Source organism: Vipera berus (genome assembly GCF_964194415.1).
Source record: "Vipera berus genome assembly, chromosome: 6".
Lineage (NCBI taxonomy): Eukaryota > Metazoa > Chordata > Lepidosauria > Squamata > Viperidae > Vipera > Vipera berus.
Genome location: NC_138208.1, coordinates 69,575,353 through 69,593,595, shown reverse-complemented (window position 1 = coordinate 69,593,595; position 18,243 = coordinate 69,575,353). Strand labels below are relative to the sequence as shown.

General features: G+C 36.9%; 1 protein-coding gene across 1 annotated transcript in view; it reads left to right on the top strand.

Moving 5' to 3' along the window:
* Positions 1–18,243, top strand: part of STAB2 (stabilin 2) — a gene marked incomplete at its 5' end in the record, with an annotated part of 101,173 nt that overhangs the window by 60,230 nt on the left and 22,700 nt on the right. The window contains 15 exons of the mRNA XM_081330651.1: positions 3,980–4,175; positions 5,142–5,237; positions 5,908–5,953; positions 6,896–6,972; positions 8,481–8,606; positions 9,543–9,616; positions 10,200–10,271; positions 12,661–12,780; positions 13,615–13,662; positions 13,818–14,039; positions 14,175–14,321; positions 15,027–15,167; positions 16,894–16,953; positions 17,142–17,318; positions 17,427–17,519. Of these exons, the coding sequence (XP_081186777.1) occupies positions 3,980–4,175; positions 5,142–5,237; positions 5,908–5,953; positions 6,896–6,972; positions 8,481–8,606; positions 9,543–9,616; positions 10,200–10,271; positions 12,661–12,780; positions 13,615–13,662; positions 13,818–14,039; positions 14,175–14,321; positions 15,027–15,167; positions 16,894–16,953; positions 17,142–17,318; positions 17,427–17,519 (1,695 nt within the window). The remainder of the gene's footprint in view (positions 1–3,979; positions 4,176–5,141; positions 5,238–5,907; positions 5,954–6,895; positions 6,973–8,480; positions 8,607–9,542; positions 9,617–10,199; positions 10,272–12,660; positions 12,781–13,614; positions 13,663–13,817; positions 14,040–14,174; positions 14,322–15,026; positions 15,168–16,893; positions 16,954–17,141; positions 17,319–17,426; positions 17,520–18,243) is intronic.

Below are 18,243 nucleotides of genomic sequence, written 5' to 3'. Positions count from 1 at the left end.
ATACACACACACACACACACACACACACACACATATATATATATATATATATATATATATATATATATATATATATATATATATATATATATATATACAGTGCTTTTTTGTCATAGAACGCTCAGAACGGAGTTACGGCACCTTTTTTGGATGGAACCTTGTAGGGTAGGCAAGGTGGATTGCATGACATGTGTGAGTTCCGGCACCTTTTTCTTTTACAAAAAAAGCACTGTGTATATGTGTGTGTGTATATATATATATATATATATATATATATATATATATATATATACAGTACACACACACACACAAACACACACACACACACACACACACACACACACATATATATATATGTTGGAAAGAAAGGAACAGCCAGACCACGCATTGCTCCTGGTAGCAGCAGGAGAAACACTCCGGCCTGATGATGACGGATGGGATTTCGTCGAAACGTCGCCACAACTTTCTGAAGATGAAAGGAACGCGGGAAGAAACCCGAGACTCTAGATCTACATATATATATATATATATATATATATATATATATATATATATATATATATATATTCTTTGTTAGCAATCCAAAAATTTATGCAAAATAATGATTGTCACAGTTGCGACTACTGCCTATGGACGGCCTGAGTTTGGGCTGATACAGGCAAGAAAAGATTTGGCATTTGGGGCTGGAACTCCTAACCTAAAAATAACAGAATAAGAGTTGGAAGGGACCTTAGATCACTTCTAGTCCAACCCCCTACTCAAGCAGGAGACCCTTTACCATTCTACACAAGTAGCTGTCCAGTCTTTTCTTAAAAGCCTCCATTGATGGAGCAACCACAACTTCTGAAGGCAAGCCATTATACTAGTTAGTTGTGGGTTAACCAGTGGTAATTAACACCAGTGGAAATAGCTATGTTGGAGCTATTTCCACTGGTGTTAATTACCACAGCATAGCTGGCTGAGTAATTCTGGGAGCTGAAGTACACAAAAGTCTTAAAGTTGTCAAGGTGGAAGATCCCTGCCCTAGGCTACTTGGCCTAGGGAGAGAGAGAGTTATGCTGCCATCTGATAATTATTTGACCAATTCAACTCTTATCTGCCTTCCCAACTATTTTTCCTATTGTTCCTGCCTCTCTCTAACTTATAGGTTTGAGCCTGTATACCTTTCATGCTCTCAACAATTGTCTGGGCTTTAGCCCACACTTGGAATTTTGCATCCAATTTTGGTTGCCACAATATAAAACAGATGTTGAGACACTAGGAAGAGTGCAGAGAAGAACAACAAAGATAATTAGGGGACTGAAGGCTAAAACATATAAGGAATGGTTGTTGGAATTGGGTATGTCTAGTTTAATGAAAAGAAAGACGAGGAGTGACATGATAGCAGTGTTCCAATATCTAAGGTGCTGCCACAAAGAAAAGGGAGTCAAGCTATTCTCCAAAGCACCTGAAGGCTGGATAAGAAGCAATGGATGGAAACTTATCAAGGAGAGAACCAACCTAGAACTAAGGAGAAATTTCCTGACAGTTAGAACAATTAATCAGTGGAATGACTTGCCTCCAGAAGTTGTGGGTGCTACAACAACAGAAGGTTTTTTTTTATTGAAAAGTTTTACAGTACAAAAAAACCCCCTCCTCCCCCTCCCCTCTCCCCAACCCCTCCCTACCCTCCCCTCCCCCCTCCCCGACTTCCCAGAGCTGAATACAGGGTATAAAAATACAAACAAGCATAATCTAGAATATGCTAACAACAATAAAATATTAAATTCTATCGCACTTTAACAACAGAAGGTTTTAAGAAGAGATTGGACATTTGTCCGAAATGGTATAGGGTTTCTTGCTTGAACAGGGGGTTGGATTAGAAGACCTCCACGGTCCCTTATAACTCTGTTATTCTTTTATTCTGATCTAGAAGGGCATTTGTGATGTAAAGTTGTATCTACCCTGGTGTTTGAAATACCATAGCAATCTGAAGTCCATCTATTTGCATGTCAGGACTCCCAGATTTTCCATCTCACACCATTCATTTTGTAAGATGCTCAGGACATCATTTATCATGTACAGCCTCACAGCAATCTATTATGGATCAAGATTGAAAGGAAATGCTTGGGTCAATATCACAGTCTTTCCCTGTGAAGTATCATCTTTCCTCCACTAATTTTTTTTGGTTGACAACAAGAGGCAGATGACAAAATAAGAGATACAAAACAAAGAAAGAAATTGTATGAAAGATAAGGAAAGCAAACTAAGTGAGGAAATAATTAAAGCTGCTCTGAACATGCAAGATCTCTTATGCTTATCTAGCAATGCAGAAATGCTTTCTTGGTCTACTGTTTGGCAAATGTGTGTTTTCTTTTTAAGGGAAGGTGTGTACCCTGCTCACAAATATCTCTCTGCCCTATTGGAAGTACAATAATTGTAAGTATTTGAGAATGAAATTGCTAAAAATAGGGAGCAACATCCAAGTGTTAGTTTGGTGCAGTGATTAAAGTACTAGCCTAGAAACCAGGAAAATGTGAGTTCTAATCCCATTTTAGGCATAAAAGACAGCTGATGACCTTGGACTAGTCACACTCTCTCAGCCTAACTCATCTTATGGTTGTTATTGTGGAGAAAATAGGATGAGGAGAAAGAAGTAGCCCGAGAAAGCCTGATTCAGTTGTTTTATTATTTTAGATTATCTCAGGTGGCTGGTCAGGAAAAAATAGCCTTCTCTGTTGCTTAAAATTCTAAAGAACTTACTTGTAAAGAAAACTGTAAATATTATCATGAATAGTTGATTTAAGAAATATAATCACAGCAGGTCTGGGCCTCAGGTTTGAGTTCAAATGAAAGCCAATAGAGTTGTTTTATTTGTAAAATATTACATTATTTGAAGTATATGTAAAATACTACATCAATTTAGAGTATTTTTTTTGCAGGATTTCACATATGTCTTATTAAATCTTTTTCACTAAAAATGATTATTCTTTCATACAGCCAGGCAAGAAGGGGATCTGCTATTATATCTATCAGAGAAAAATGCAAGTTGGATGCCAGTCAAAATGTGCTAAAAGTAGAATTGTAAGTATACTATTGCTACCATGTAAAAGAGGGTTAGATTGATACATTGCTCTAGGCCTGTGATACTTAATCCAAAAGTTGAAGGGCACTGAGCCTCCACATACAAATTGTAATAATTCAATGGTAACATGGCACGTTCTAGTTTCACGATTTCTTTTCTTTTCAGGGGCAGGGAGATTGTTTGTATATATGATAATAAATATAAGAATTTGAATTTGATGGGTTCTCACTCACTGTCAGTGACTCTGGGCAGCTTACAAAAAAAAGTTGAAAAACAGCTATTTTGATTTCTTTAATTATTTCCCCCTAAATGTTACAGCCCCTGCCCCATGTGACCCTTAGAGGCAAAATAATAATAGAATAGCTTACATCTTGTGATTATACTTTCAACACATCAAATAATATCTGCCTATCTCGAGTCCTTGGGGAGGATTTGATAAAAATGCCAAATTCAGTCTGAACATCTGGATGACTGCGCAGTGAACCCTAATAATAAAAAGTTCAGCCTCTAGTTAGCTAAAAGGAATAGTTAAAAATTTAATACTGTTTTATGCACAGGTAAATTTTTGGAAACTACTCCAAAGGATTACTTAGCACTGAGCAACACTGACTTAGCATGCTTATTTATTAAATTTACAGGTATATGCTGCCCACCACATGGTTTGCAACATGTATTGTATAACTGCAGTCATCCTTGGTTATTTAAGAAAAAAATCCTAAAATAAACAATGATACAGCACATTGGATGAAGAATGTGGTGGATTATTATGTATAATAATAAAGTTATGTCCCCAAAGTTATCTATGTGCTGTTGACAACCAGCTCAAGAATGCCATCCTTACTCTCCAGTTTTCTTTTTTTTTTCCCCCGCAAGGATTCCAACTACAGTAGGTCTAAAGTCTTTACTTCTTTTTAGACCAGAGAATGTTGTGCAGGCTTTTATGGCCCACAGTGTGAGCCTTGCCCAGGGCTATCTGGAAAGACGTGTTTTGGCAATGGAATTTGCTTGGATGGCACCAATGGCACTGGGTCTTGTGAGTGTGAAACAGGATTTGAAGGAGTGGCCTGTGAGCAATGTTCTGAAGGAAAATATGGCACCAACTGTGATCAAGGTAGTTCTGGCTTCCGGATCATTTACTTTGCGAAGTTTCCAAGTAATCGCAATAACAGTTATAGCCACATATATAACAAATTATGCTAGCCCAGTCCTTTCACTTTTGTCTCTTGTGGACCACAACGAATTTCAGAGGGATTTCCTTGGAGTGCAATTGAATAAGATCCATATGCAACCAAGTGACTGAAATGCTATCAGTGAATAATCCAACATTTTATCAACTTGTTACTTAATTTTATCTTCTAATGCTTTTAACATTTTACTATTGCATTTTTCATCGAGATACGTATTTCTGAATAATGATATTGTTCATTGCCCGTATGCTTCCCAATTGTGCATATTGTTGGATTTGTCAGCAAATCAAGCTATTCACTTAGAAGCCAGGTCATTTTCTTTTGGTAAATATAGTGTACTGTTGTGCACATGGAAGGGTCGTTCAACAAATGAATTAACAATCATTCAATAAGTATGAAGATCCACTCTGCCATTTGTATTAGATGTTGATCAACTGCATGTAAAATAGCTTACTGGATCTCAGTGATTTCCATAAGGCAACCAGCTATAATTCTTCAGAGTTCACTTCAGGCTTTGAAAAGAAAGAAACAGCACCATTGTTCACACCTCATTATGTGTGCTACACTTGTAATATTATAGCTTAGGCAATTTTTAGTAAATGTAGACAAAGGTATAACTGACGCAACTGCAAAACCTTGTCTGAAATGTTATAGGTTGTCTGAAATGTTATAGGTTTTCCTTCCTTAGCAGGGGGTTGGACTAGATGACCTCCAAGGTCCCTTCCAACTTATTATTATTATTATAAAACATGCATAAATTATCATGTTAAAACATTTCAGTAAACTGAATCACGAAGAGCTAGAAGAGGCTAAGGAAGAGCTGAGGGTATGCTAATTGTTATTACTGTTTCATGAGCTATTCAGATTTAAAATCACCCCTTTGTTTTTAGAATGTCCCTGCGTGAATGGGAGATGCAACAGTGGTATTAAAGGAGATGGGACCTGTGAATGTGATGTTGGCTGGAGAGGTATCAAATGTGACAGCGGTAAGTGGATTGCTGCATCCTATTTCAGAGTTAAAAGTAATAATGGTGTCATCAGCAGCTCTGGCCAAGCCTCTCTTTCAAAGAGACTTCATTCTCTGTACAGTATGAAGGACCCAGACACACATGTTTTGTTGCTGAAGGACAAAATAGCCCTCTTGCATTTCATCAACAGAAAGTGGCTGATCTAGCAACTTAAATTTACAATAATAAGGCATTTTGAAGCAAAAAGCTAGGTTGAGAAGCCCATTCTTACTTCTGCCATGTAAAGAGGAAAACTTGTGGGGAGGGTTCAAAAGAAACAACATGAATTTGTTTCTTTGTTCTCCTGTGTCTCCTATGCTGTATCTATCTCCGGGGTTTTGTTTTTAGATTTTGCTTAGAAAATGAACATATACATGGTGAAAGGTGCTCTTTTTATTAGTAAATTCTAGACAGAGTGAACTTAGTTCTAACAGCAAAAAGGTGGTATTTGAACTAGCAGTGTAAGTGCAGGAATGAAGAAACATTTTAACACATCTCAATTCTAATGTGATATAGTCCAAGAAAATCTGTGCATATAGGTGAGCTCTACATATAGATTTCAGCTTAACAAAGTAAAGGGGAGAAAGAAGAAGTTATCAGTCTTAGATTGTAGAATGTTGACTAACAAACACATTTTTCTCTTTCCCAGAAATCAAAGATGATAAATGCAACAATACCTGCCATACCAGTGCCAAGTATGTATAGCTAATGAATCCATACTTTACTTGATCCTGACCTTAATCCTCTTTTCTCTAACTGTAAAATTTAATTTGAAATGATTTGCAATTAGAGCCAGTTTGGTGTATTTGTTAATGCTTCAGGCTAGAAACTGGTGGACTGTGAGTTCTACTCCTGCCTTAGACCCAAAGCCAGCTGGGTGATCTTGGGTCAGTTCCTCTCTCTCAGCTCCAGGAAAGATGGCAATCATTTCTGAAAAACCTTGCTAAGAAAACTGCAGAGACTTGATCTTGCAATTGCAAGCGATTCAATCGGTCATGTATTTTTTTTTACTTTTCTACTTGCCCTTGACTTCCACAACTCTGTGCCTTCTCTTTCTGCCAATCTAGCGCAAGAGACGGACACTTACAAATGACTTCAGAAATCAGACAAATAGCCACAGTCTGCTCAGGCTGCAGACTGAATACATTCAGTGTGGCAGAAAACTGTTTTTAATAGAGAAAACATTTTCTATTTTTCATTTGTGAAGTTAATGTTTAATTAAATACACATGTCATCTACTTAATATGTAGTACACTTTTATTATGTCCCTGGTCAATGAAGTGGCTTTTTTATATAATATTTTATTAGTTTTCTAATTTTACATTTAGGTATTTAAAAAGCAACGTGGTGGCTGGTTCAATCAATAATTCAATAACATGCAAAAATCTTTAGCACAAATCTCAAGTTACAACATCAAATATTTCCTCTCTTTTTCCCTTAATATCTACTATCTTGTATTTAAGCTAATACAGTTCTTATTATATCAACTAAGTAAAAACATCCTTATTACATTTATCATTAAATGTTTAGCTTAGATAAAGTGACTTTATCTGCTGCCAACTATCTTAGGTTTTCCAAGCATGCCATTTGTTTTTTATCAATTGCAAATTATAATCTGTCTTGATTTTCTATTTTAGCTGCTTTCTTAATCCGATTGGTCCACCATATTGCAAGTGTGCAGCTGGGTTTAAAGGGAATGGTACATATTGTTCAGGTAAGTGGGATTTATTCTGTTGAAGAGTTCATGCAATTTTTGACATTCCCAAAACATCTGATCTAGCAGGAAGTGGAATTAATATATTATAGTGAGTTACATTAAAATATTAATTAAAAATTAATTTCTAATGTATTTCTTTTAAAAATAAGCTTTTAAAAATATTGATTTACTAACATTCAGGCAAAGAAATCTTTGATAGCTAGTAGATATTGGAGGATGTTTACTCTCTGGCAATTAATTGTAAATAAATTAGAGGTCCCAATATTATCCAGAGAAGAGGGCAGGCAGGAATCAGGCAATCATTAAAATCTAAACCTGATTATATATGGTTAAGGTAAAGGTAAAGGTTCCCCCACACATGCGTGCTAGTCGTTTCTGACTCTATGGGCCGGTGCTCATCTCCGTTTCAAAGCCGAAGAGCCAGTGCTTGTCCAAGGACGTCTCCGTGGTCATGTGGCCGGCATGACTAGACGCCAAAGGCGCACGGAACACTGTTACCTTCCCACCGTAGTGGTCCCTATTTTTCTACTTGCATTTTTACGTGCTTTCGAGTTGGTTAGTGTCAGACATTTCAGGACCTTGGACAGATCCCTGAAAACAAGTACCTTGTCCAGTAATCTCGAAATATTTTGTGATTCTTGTATTTCTCTCAATTTCTCTTTCACCAAACAAGAAAAAAAAAGTAGAAAGACATTCTCTTCAGATAAGTCAGGTTTTGATGATGTACCTTAGCAACATTGTATTCAGGATTTCAAGACAGTATCTCATCCAGGTATTGATCAAGTTGAACTTACTTTTTTTTTCAAGATTAGCCTGGGCCAGCTAGTTATTTCCACATGCTGAAAAGTTGAAAAGTGTGGAACCATAATAGAGTTTAGACTAAAAAGTTCTAATAATGCTGTACAAAGCTCATGGAGATCTCTTGCTAGATATAAATTAAGGGGTTGCAGTCTTGGGATGGTTTCTTTCTGTAATGTCTGTGCTTTTGCAAATATGCAAGTGGAGCATCAGCAGAGGAAACAATAGGCACCTTTACAGAGTACCTGATCCTACATTATATTTCATGAGAGAGTAACCCTTGCCTGTAGCTAATTTATCATGTTCAGATTTTGTCTCTTAAAAATATTTTATTTCTTCATCTAGACAGCTTATAGCAAATTTCTTGCCATCCAGAGGGATCCCCTCTCACACCACTCGATACATTTGCCCTTTGAGATCTGTCAATTAGTTTTCCTATAAAGATGACACACCACAATTTCTGGGATATTGTGATTGGTAAAGACATGGCCAGCCAGTCTGCAGTAATATTTATTTTACATATACACATAAGGGATAAAACAAATTTATGTTCACATTTATATAAAAGAGGTACCATATGCTTGCAATGCAGACATTGTTCTGTAAAAGTAAATTTAAATTTGACCTATTTAAATTTTCTTTGAAACTAAAGGAATTTAAGTGGTGAAAACATTGCAACATAATTTCGATTCTGCATGCTCTTCCAGCTATTAATGCATGTGAGAACAACAATGGAGGCTGCTCTACCAAAGCAGAATGTAGACGTACCACTCCAGGAAAGCGAGTGTGTGTTTGCAGAACAGGTTACTCTGGCGATGGAATTGCCTGCTTTCGTAAGTTCTTGTTCTATATCTTCCATATTTTGCACTTTTCCAAGACTTAAAATTATTCCATCTGGTTAACATGACATTACCCCTTTCTCCCTCCCTCCCTCCCTCCCTGCCTCCCTCCATTCCTTCCTTCCTTCCTTCCTTCCTTCCTTCCTTCCTTCCTTCCTTCCTTCCTTCCTTCCCTCCCTCCCTCCCTCCCTCCCTCCCAGTTAATTACAGTTTGAAGATCCTCTGTAATTAAGCATCTCATTTTAGTTTTTGTTAACTGAAGTTGAAACTTATAAGTTAAAGGTTCAGGACACATATTTATGTTAATCAATTGGAGTTATATGAATTATCATGCACTTTTTATCAGTAATGTGTTATGCAATTTATTGAATATGTTTACTTATATAGAGACATATACATAAGCACATACAGGTACGGTATTTATCAACCAGCTGTTAAGCTGACAATACATTGGAGCAACTTTCCCAATCTCTTATCCCTTAGAAGTATTAGGATGGTAGCCTTCAGAATGTCAAGCTAAATTTAAGAGTTGAAGCACTGATTTAGGAAAAGCTGCTGTGGGGATAACTAATTTTCTGAAGAAAGGTGTTTAAGGTTTTTTGGGGCAGGAAGATGTTATGCCTTTAAATCACCATTGACTCAAATGTTACAGGTCGAACCATTTCACTATTTATATAGTGCTTCAATTGTACTAAAGTGCTGCCATATGAGTGAAAAGCTTATGAATAGGAAAATTTACACATCAGAATAAACCTCAGGAAAGTATGTAGCATCTGTATTGCAAATACTGCAGTCATTCCCAAACTGGGAAGAATTTTCTTAAGGAGCTATGATAAGTAGGATAATTACAATAAATTATCCCTCATTTAATCTAAGTTTCATGAAAGTTAAAATATTAAATGGGATTTCCTCCTTTTTTATGTCTTAAAGAAATTAACCCCTGCCTGGAGAAGAATGGAGGATGTGATAAAAATGCAGAGTGCACTCACACTGGACCCAACAAGGTAAAACAGTATTTCCATCTTGTATTAACTGCATATAGTAATAACATTCATCACTCTGTGAGTGAGACGGATGATCTTCAAACTTGACGTACAGATAAATAAAATATAAAGTAGTGGCAAATCACAAGCTACAGTTTGACAATATAATTCAGTGCAGCTGCTGTCAACTGAGTTATGGCATTTGTTCATTTGGCCTGATATCCTTGCTTCTGATTGGCAGTGCTTCCTTGTCTTTTAATGCTGACAGCTTGTTTGCTTCCAGGGATCAGAAATCTTTTCTGACTGGAAGTGTCAAGAACTAAGCCTAGGATCATATGTATCCAAAAAAATGATGAATAAAGAAATACGATACCAAAGTATATGATCTGTGCTGAACTAGGTGGACTGCACAAATACATAACTAGTAGGTCAGGTATAATCTAATCATTCAGAGTAGGGAGAAAAACTGAAAACAGAACCACAGAGACTTGACCCCTTAGAGAAATCAAACAGAAGAAAGTAAACACAAGAACTTACATGGATCAGGGAATAAAATGCTATTCTTCTCTATATTTTAACCTGGATTATTTCCTTATTCTGACAGGCAGTATGTAACTGTTTGGATGGATATTCTGGAGATGGGAAAACCTGCACTTACATCAGTGCCTGTACACTGGTGAGTCTCAACTTTGACTGGCACTGACCTTCATACCTGTCTTCCACAGTTCAGGCAACAATCTCTATTACAAGTCAAGAACTGGCAGCTTTTTTAACCCCCCATTACATTGGCTACTTTTACTGATATACAAACTGTAAGGAGAAGTGAGAAAAACTGCTAAATTTGCTCTACGTCCAGCTAAAATTCACTAAAAATAAGACCAGGAATTTGATTCTGATGCTGATAGCATGAAGCTAATGCAACTGAAATGAGTTGTTTTGCTGTCTTTTTTCACCTTTTAGAGTGCTACAACTATCTCAAATATTTTTATTTTTATTCCTCCCACATCATGCTTTTGTTAAGCAAAGCAATGCCACAGGGGGGCACGCTATACACTGGAGAAACTTTCAGCAGAAATGTTCTAGTCTGGCCTTCCTCCTGCAAGCTGCTTTGTGCTTTGTTGTGCTTTGCCCCTGCCCTTATTTCAAACTTCTTTTCCTGATGCCTCCCTGTTTGCTTGAAGGTGATGGGATCTGCAAAGAGTTTCAATGAAGGATCTAGCCCTTGTCCTTTCTACCATCCTCTCCTTTGCATCCTTCATTTTTCATAGAAGAACTGAAAGGGATAATGACTCTTTCATAATGGCTAATAACAATAATTAATTATTCCCTGCAGTTTGGGAATAGTTTGGGTGCCACTGAAAGATTTGAAAAAGAGCATTCCTGTCCATTTTCCAGATTTTCAACAGAGATTCACAAGCTGTGGTCATGAGGTCAGGATGACAGCCTTGTAGAAGATAAAAAGATAAACAAATAGACGGAGTTTTGTTCATATCATTGTGGGAGCCATCTTGATTTTTTTTTAATCATAGCCTGCAGATACTATTGCTTCCCCTAGTACCTGGCTGGTCCTGAGTGTTTTTTACCCTTAGTGCTAGGTAAAGTAGGGATTGAATCTGATCCAATGGACTTCTGTCTTTTTTTCGTACTTAAAAAGCAAACCTGCCCATCTGTAAACTTGCTTTCAAAGTGGCAAAATGTCCCTTTTACCCATAATTCAGCTACCTAAAGCTAAAAACATTGGATTGATATACATATTTTGACACAGAGGATTATAAAGATCAATATTTAATTGAACCCAAATTGCAAGAATCGCTTGGTGGAATTTCCCCCCCCCCATTTTAATTTTTTAAAAAAAATTCTTTTGTATAGTTCTTCATTTTGCCAATTTCTTTGGCAAACAACATGTTTGTTTAAATTTAAATTACGACTTGACATTATTTTTAAACTCTTCCCGTACTCCTCTCAATTTGTCCTTCTTAAGATTAATATCACAGAAAGCTTTAAGAAAATAAGTTGTCTTTTTCAGGTAGGCCATATAGATCTTTCTGTAAAAATGGACTTAGACATACACCTTGAGGCGTTGATATGAAAGTTCTGGTTTCATATTGCAGCCCATATTGGATACTTTGAGAGCATTCTTTTTCTTATATTTGGCAGCCAGATTTTACAAATGATAATAGAAATAAAATGTAGAGTAATGGTAGAAGTTTGTAAAATATGTAATAATTTTCTATCAGGATGGCTATTCCACTGATTTCTAACTGACAGTCTTGAGTGTAGGTGGGGAATGAAGGAAGAATTAAGAAAGACGTGTGTGTGTCAATATTATCATACAAATCCCTCTCTCTTTGAGGGAGCAGTTCAGAAATATGAAAATTAAGGCTCCATTTTAAGTAATTTGTATGATGGCATCAGTGTATGCCTGTCATTTTAGTGTCAGCATGTTTACTATAGATGACACTATGCACAATTTAATCCTTGTGCAAAGCCTTGAAAGAATTTCCCAGACAATTGGTATAAAATAATTTACATTATATTACAATAAGCAATTTGCATCCCAGATCTGTTTCAGGGGATTACTGTGTTCTGTTTCAAAAGGATTGCATTTGCCCATTATTCCTGACTAGTTGATATTCAAATAATTGTTTTTAAAAGTCTCCCTTAGCAGTTCTCCATGCTTGCTCAGTTATTTTCTATCCCTGTGGTGACTCTTCTTGCAGTGCCAGAGAAGAACCAAGAAAATGAATAGAGTTGTAAAGTTTGAATCATGGCAACTAAACCAAACTGGTCCAACGTTTGGTCCACTTGTCATGATTTAACCTTTAGATATCTTTGACCTGGATGACTGAGTCTTCATTGACATATACTAGAGTTGCAGTTTTCATCCTGTCTTCATTATTAATGTTTGTATCTATGAAAGAGCTTCCATTCAAAGCAATGGAATCTTAAATCAGTTTCATTTTAGCTGGCAGCTCTTCCCCTTAGTTTACAGATTGAACTTTGTATTGAAATTCATTGAAAAAAAGTATATTTTAGCTGATGTTACTTGCTTCCCTCTTTATCAGAATAACGGTGGATGTGGAGAAAATGCCATTTGCAATGATACTTTACAGTCAGAAAGGACTTGCACCTGTAAACCCAACTACATTGGAGATGGGTTTACTTGCAGAGGTAGCATCTCCATGGTGAGATATTTTCCTTACTGAATATCTGTGATCAAGTATTTGTGCTCACTAGCAACAGGCCAAATAATACCAGAGTATGGGTGAGAGATCACAAGAAAGCACATTAGTAATTGACCAGTTATAATTGCACCCCCAGTGAGAACCTAAGCCTAGACTTTGGAGCCTAAATCTAGAGATCCAGGGATCCTCTAAATGAGAAATGTGGAGGATAATTGCAAGTTGGCTTGATATCAGCCTGCATGGGCTAGTGAAAAGCATGGTTGCTATTTATCTATTTATTTTCAAAAATATTTTGTAATATTTTGTAACCAAAGATGCGCATGTCTTTAATTTTTAGTGTGCTTTTCTAATGCCAATAATCCTAATCCCCATGTTTAAGGAACACTAGACGCATTGGATTCCAATATACTTAAACAGTAAAATTGCACACACACAGGGATAACCATCAATTTTGTTAAAATAAAAGTTATAAGCATGTAATACAGTAATGAGATGCGAGAGGCATAATGTTAGCTAAGTTCTTCACAACCCAGTGCAACAGAACCATCTAAAAGGTTTATTAAAACCATTGTAAACATGACTTAGCCTCTTCTAGCAGAGTCACCAGGATACCTAGTAACACTTTATACCCGACAAGCCTTAAGACAACTTGAACCATAGAGAGATCTGTGAGGATATTAAAACATCAGTTTCTAGTTCAAAACATAACTCAGATCTATCTGTTTCATACCTCACTGTAGAAATTACTTCTGCAACCATTTCATATATTTACATTTTTGGTGTTACCGCGTACTATTTTATTATTTTAATTTTTTTAAAATATTATTATTACAGGAACTTGGAAAGGAGTTCAATACTACTCAGCTTAATGGGAAGCTAATGGTAAGAAAGTCACAGGCTGTGTCTTCCCAGGGTCTCGACTTGTAGAAAGCATTTTTAAGGATATTTTTTTTCATATTCAATAGCTTTCTGTGATATATAAAAGTGCCTGAAATATATATGGACTGAAATGTGCATTTTGTTTCCCACTATTATAGGATGCTTCGCTCAGAGATATTACAGGAACAGGCCCCTTCACTGTTTTTGCACCGACCAATGAAGCCATTCTAGCTGAATTACAAGTAAGTCCACAAAAGCATTTTGATGCTAGATGGGACAGTCACCAGGGCTCAGTGGTCGTAAATTTTGCAGCCTGCTTCCATGAAGCTGCTTGGATTCCAGTTAAACAGGGAACAGAACCCACTGCAGGAGACTCCAATGTGAGATCCTGGTGTCTCATTTAGAAAAGAGTTGGAGTCATAATAATCTAATGGCAAAGCTAAAATATAATTGTTCATTCTTTGCTTTCTGCCAGTTTAACACAGTAAATCATTTTTGAAAAATTATTTTTCAAGATCACCGACTGGGTTTCCAAAGGTGTGTTGCCCCAGATTCTGCGTTATCATATTGTATCCTGTACAGGACTGCTGTATAATGATCTGACTTCAGATAAAACTGTCGTCACGCTCCAAGGAGAACCACTCAAGATCACATTTGCACAGGTAACCAATTCTCATCAGTGGGGCATATAACCACACCTTCCTTGGTCTTTCAGAGATAAGATACAATATTGAAATATGCTACATGTAAAATAAGAAACTTGAAATTATGGTTCAGTGTTTGCAGCTATCCAGAGAAATATTATGAAAGTTTGAAAGGGAAAAGAAACTGGATCCTTTCTGGATAGAATTGTACAGTTTTTGATCTGCTAAATCTTCTGAAATACCTATGTCCCTATAATTCTAATATTAAAATGTTGGATCACCATCCCACTCTCTTAGATTGGCTTTGGGAATATCATGTTTTTTTTAGTTGCAGACACTTCCCTGAATCAATATGATGTTAAGTTGCCTCTTCTGAGGAGTCACAATCCACAGAACTCTTCTCACAACCTCTACCTGCAATCAATGTTCACACTTCAGATGCAAAAACAGCTCCTGTGCATTTAAACTGAGAGAGCCCATTCAATAGAGCAACACTTGCTCAAATGTATAATCCTTTGTTTGAACTCCTCTGCTTGTAATGCTATGTTCACTTGCTCTTTCCTCCTGGCAAGCATGCTGAGCGGCACTGTACACAATACTGAAAGGAAAAGTGGTTTCTCCTTTAATTGTTTAATCAGCAATAAAACTGTTTACCTCACTTTATTTCAGGATTGCGGAAAAGCTGTGTTACTTCATACTGTACATTTTTATTTTGTTTTTTAGAATACGGTCCTTTTGAATGGCAAAGCAAAGATACTGACCAGTGATATAATCACCACAAATGGAATAATCCATATCATAGACAAGGTCCTGGTTCCACAGAAGACTCAAGAATTCCCTTTTGAAAAAGGGAAACCTGTAAAGGTGCACTCAATATGCATTGAAAGTATCGAGTAATTAAAAGCTGCTGGGTTGTAGATTACAATGTTGTTTGTTGCTAACCCATGAACCTGTTAGAATAAAATAAAAATGCTAATTAAGTAATAGGGAAAATGAATTTTGAAAAAAGCTTCCTCAAGAAAACACTGATAAGACATCATTGTTGCAGTTACCAGTTTGTGATATAGGACAACTATATAAAACACAGACATGTATATGCTGCTTATACACACAAATGTACATATTATTTGTTTATTTTATTTATCAAATTTATATACTGTCATTCTATAAACAATAATCAAATATGTGCACATTTATCACATGTAGCTTGTCCAAAATTTCAATTTTCCCTATGCAAAATATAGGCATACTGCTTTCCAGCAAAAGACTGAGTTAGTAAGAATCACAAGCCTTGAGAGAGACATCAGGTAATCGAGGTTTTGAACCAAGATGTTCAGTAACAAAGATTAACATTCATAGTTTATGTAACCAATGCTGTCACAAACAAAAATGATGTGGATATTAAGGGCCATTGATAGTTGTATCCTAACTACTGAATCTGTGGGTTAAGAAACACACAAACACAAACATACACACACAAACACATCAGGCCAATACTTCTTCATCTAGCATTTTGGATCTCAGTGGCATAATGGAATCTCACAAGACATGTCAGTGAGAATCTTTCTTCATTGTCAGCCTCTAACAACCAATTTTTTCAACATGATAGAGGTAATATAAACTATCAAGATAGAGTAGAAGCTTCAGATAAAATCAAGAATAGTTTGATGATGGTAGAAAAAGATATGCCTTCACAGCCTTTTGGCTTCAAAAAATCTATTCCTGTTTTCACTAAAATGCTGTCCACTGCACCAGTTAGGACTATGTGTTGTTTTTGTTCAGTTGCTAAGTTGTGTCTGACTCTTTGTGATCCCATGGAACATAGCACACCAGGCTCCTTTGTGCTCCTCTGTCTCCCCTACCTAGGACTATGTGTTAGAACTGGTTCTATACAGTTGTTCTGTACCAGCCTGCTACCGGCCCTGCAGAAAAGACAGGGACAACCCCTTTTACAAGAAGGCAAGTGGCTGGAACTAAGCTTGCCAAATTTATGGACACAAAAGCAAACAGAACAAGACACGAACCATGAAACAGGAGCTATTCAAGCGGTTGCCTTCAGCAAACCAGCCCTCCCATGCATTCCCCTTTTATACAGTTCAGGGCGTGGCTTCTCTCTGCCTCCTTCCAAGGTGCCCCATTGCCTTCCTCTGTTTACTCCTGATTGACTGCCTCCTGCGTCGGGCATCCTTGAACAGGGCCAGCTGTGGGTCATCTTCATCCACACTGTCAGGCTCACACAGCTGGGTCTGCGTCGTGACCAGGTGGGAGGGGCCTGGCTGAGGGCGCTCATCAAGCTCTCCAACCCCCTCAGCAACCTCTCCAACACCCCCCTCCTCCTCCTCCTCTGAATCGTCCGACCCAACTGCCGAACCCACAGGCTGACCCTGAATCACAACAATAGTATCCTCAGAGCAAGTAGTACAGTATGTATATTCCTTTCCTCCTCTTGGGAATCTGCAAAAGCAACTGCTCCCATTTTCCACTTCTGTTAAGATACTAAGTGACACACCTACAACCAAAAATATTTTCTGTGATATATTTCTGAAAGCAGCATTGCATTTTATTCATAGTGTGTTTCTTTTCTTCCTAGGAAAACCTCCAAATGATTGCAGCAAAAAATGGGTACAACTTGTTCTACAACCTGATAGAAGTAAGTCTACATACATGGTTGACTTAGAGTTCAAAATCATATCTCTACTTAAATTATTGTTTGGTAGTTTATATGGTGGGTATGCCTTGATTGACTGTAGATGTCAAAAAGGCCCCATTCATTTCTCCCTCTGTTTGCTCAACATTGCATTGAGAAAGAAAATCTGATTCTCCTTTGTCCTCTTTTAGAAGTCAGGACTGATAAATGTTATTAATGATCCTCTTCATCAACCAGTCACTTTGTTCTGGCCCACTGACAAAGTAATCAGAGCTCTGCCAAAGGAACAGCAAGATGAACTACTTAAAATGTCAAACAAAGAGAAACTGCTACAGTACTTGAAATTCCATATTATTGGGAATGCTAAGGTAGGAGTTCTAAGATCACAATTTCTGGGTGCTTTATAAAATAAACGTAATAGAAACTTTCCATTTTAAACTTGAATTTCCTCCATCTTTTCCCTATATCTTCTACAGATTTTAGCATATGCCCTCCCAAGCTCAGATTCACTGAAGACTCTTCAAGGTTCAGATCTTAGTGTGAAATGTGGTGATGATGACACCAATAGCGTGAGTATTTCTTATTTTTAAACAGGTTGATTCATATTTTTTATTATTTTACAGCATCAAAAATAAATGACACGGTTTCAAATAAGTACAAAGGACAATTAAGCATTTTCATTCTACATATAGTAGCATGGGGGAGGGGGGGAAGGAACCCACATACTTTAACCAAACTTCTTAAGGGTCTAGAAAATCTTACCTCTGGCAATCAAGGTGTTATATAATACTAGATTTCAAACAATCTCTACAAACATTTACATAGTTACCAAATCTTGAGGACAAAAATCAGTCCTTCAGAATCTCAAAGAACTAAATCCAAGAAGGGGAATTAAATTATCTCAATCACAATATCTGGAATTTAGCCTTCAACATAAAGCCCCCCAATACACAGTCCAAAAGGACACTATGAAACTTACAAGATGATGGCAGTATCTGTAATAGCAACTAACCACTCTTGCAGAATTTACACATGGCCTCTTGCAATTCAGTGAGAGAATTTTGAAAATAATCAAAAGCTCTGGGTTCTTTGCAAACATTGGAAATAAAGGGGTTTTTTTTCCTCATGCACAACTATTTGTGGAGAAGAATTAGCATGCAAACAAATGTCTTGTGACCTTTGCTTTTGGGCTTGGGAAGGCTGATTCTACTCATACCCTATGCCTTCTAACAAGGTCCTGAAAACTCTAGGACACAATTTGCAAATTACTTCATACCATAAACATAGAGGAAG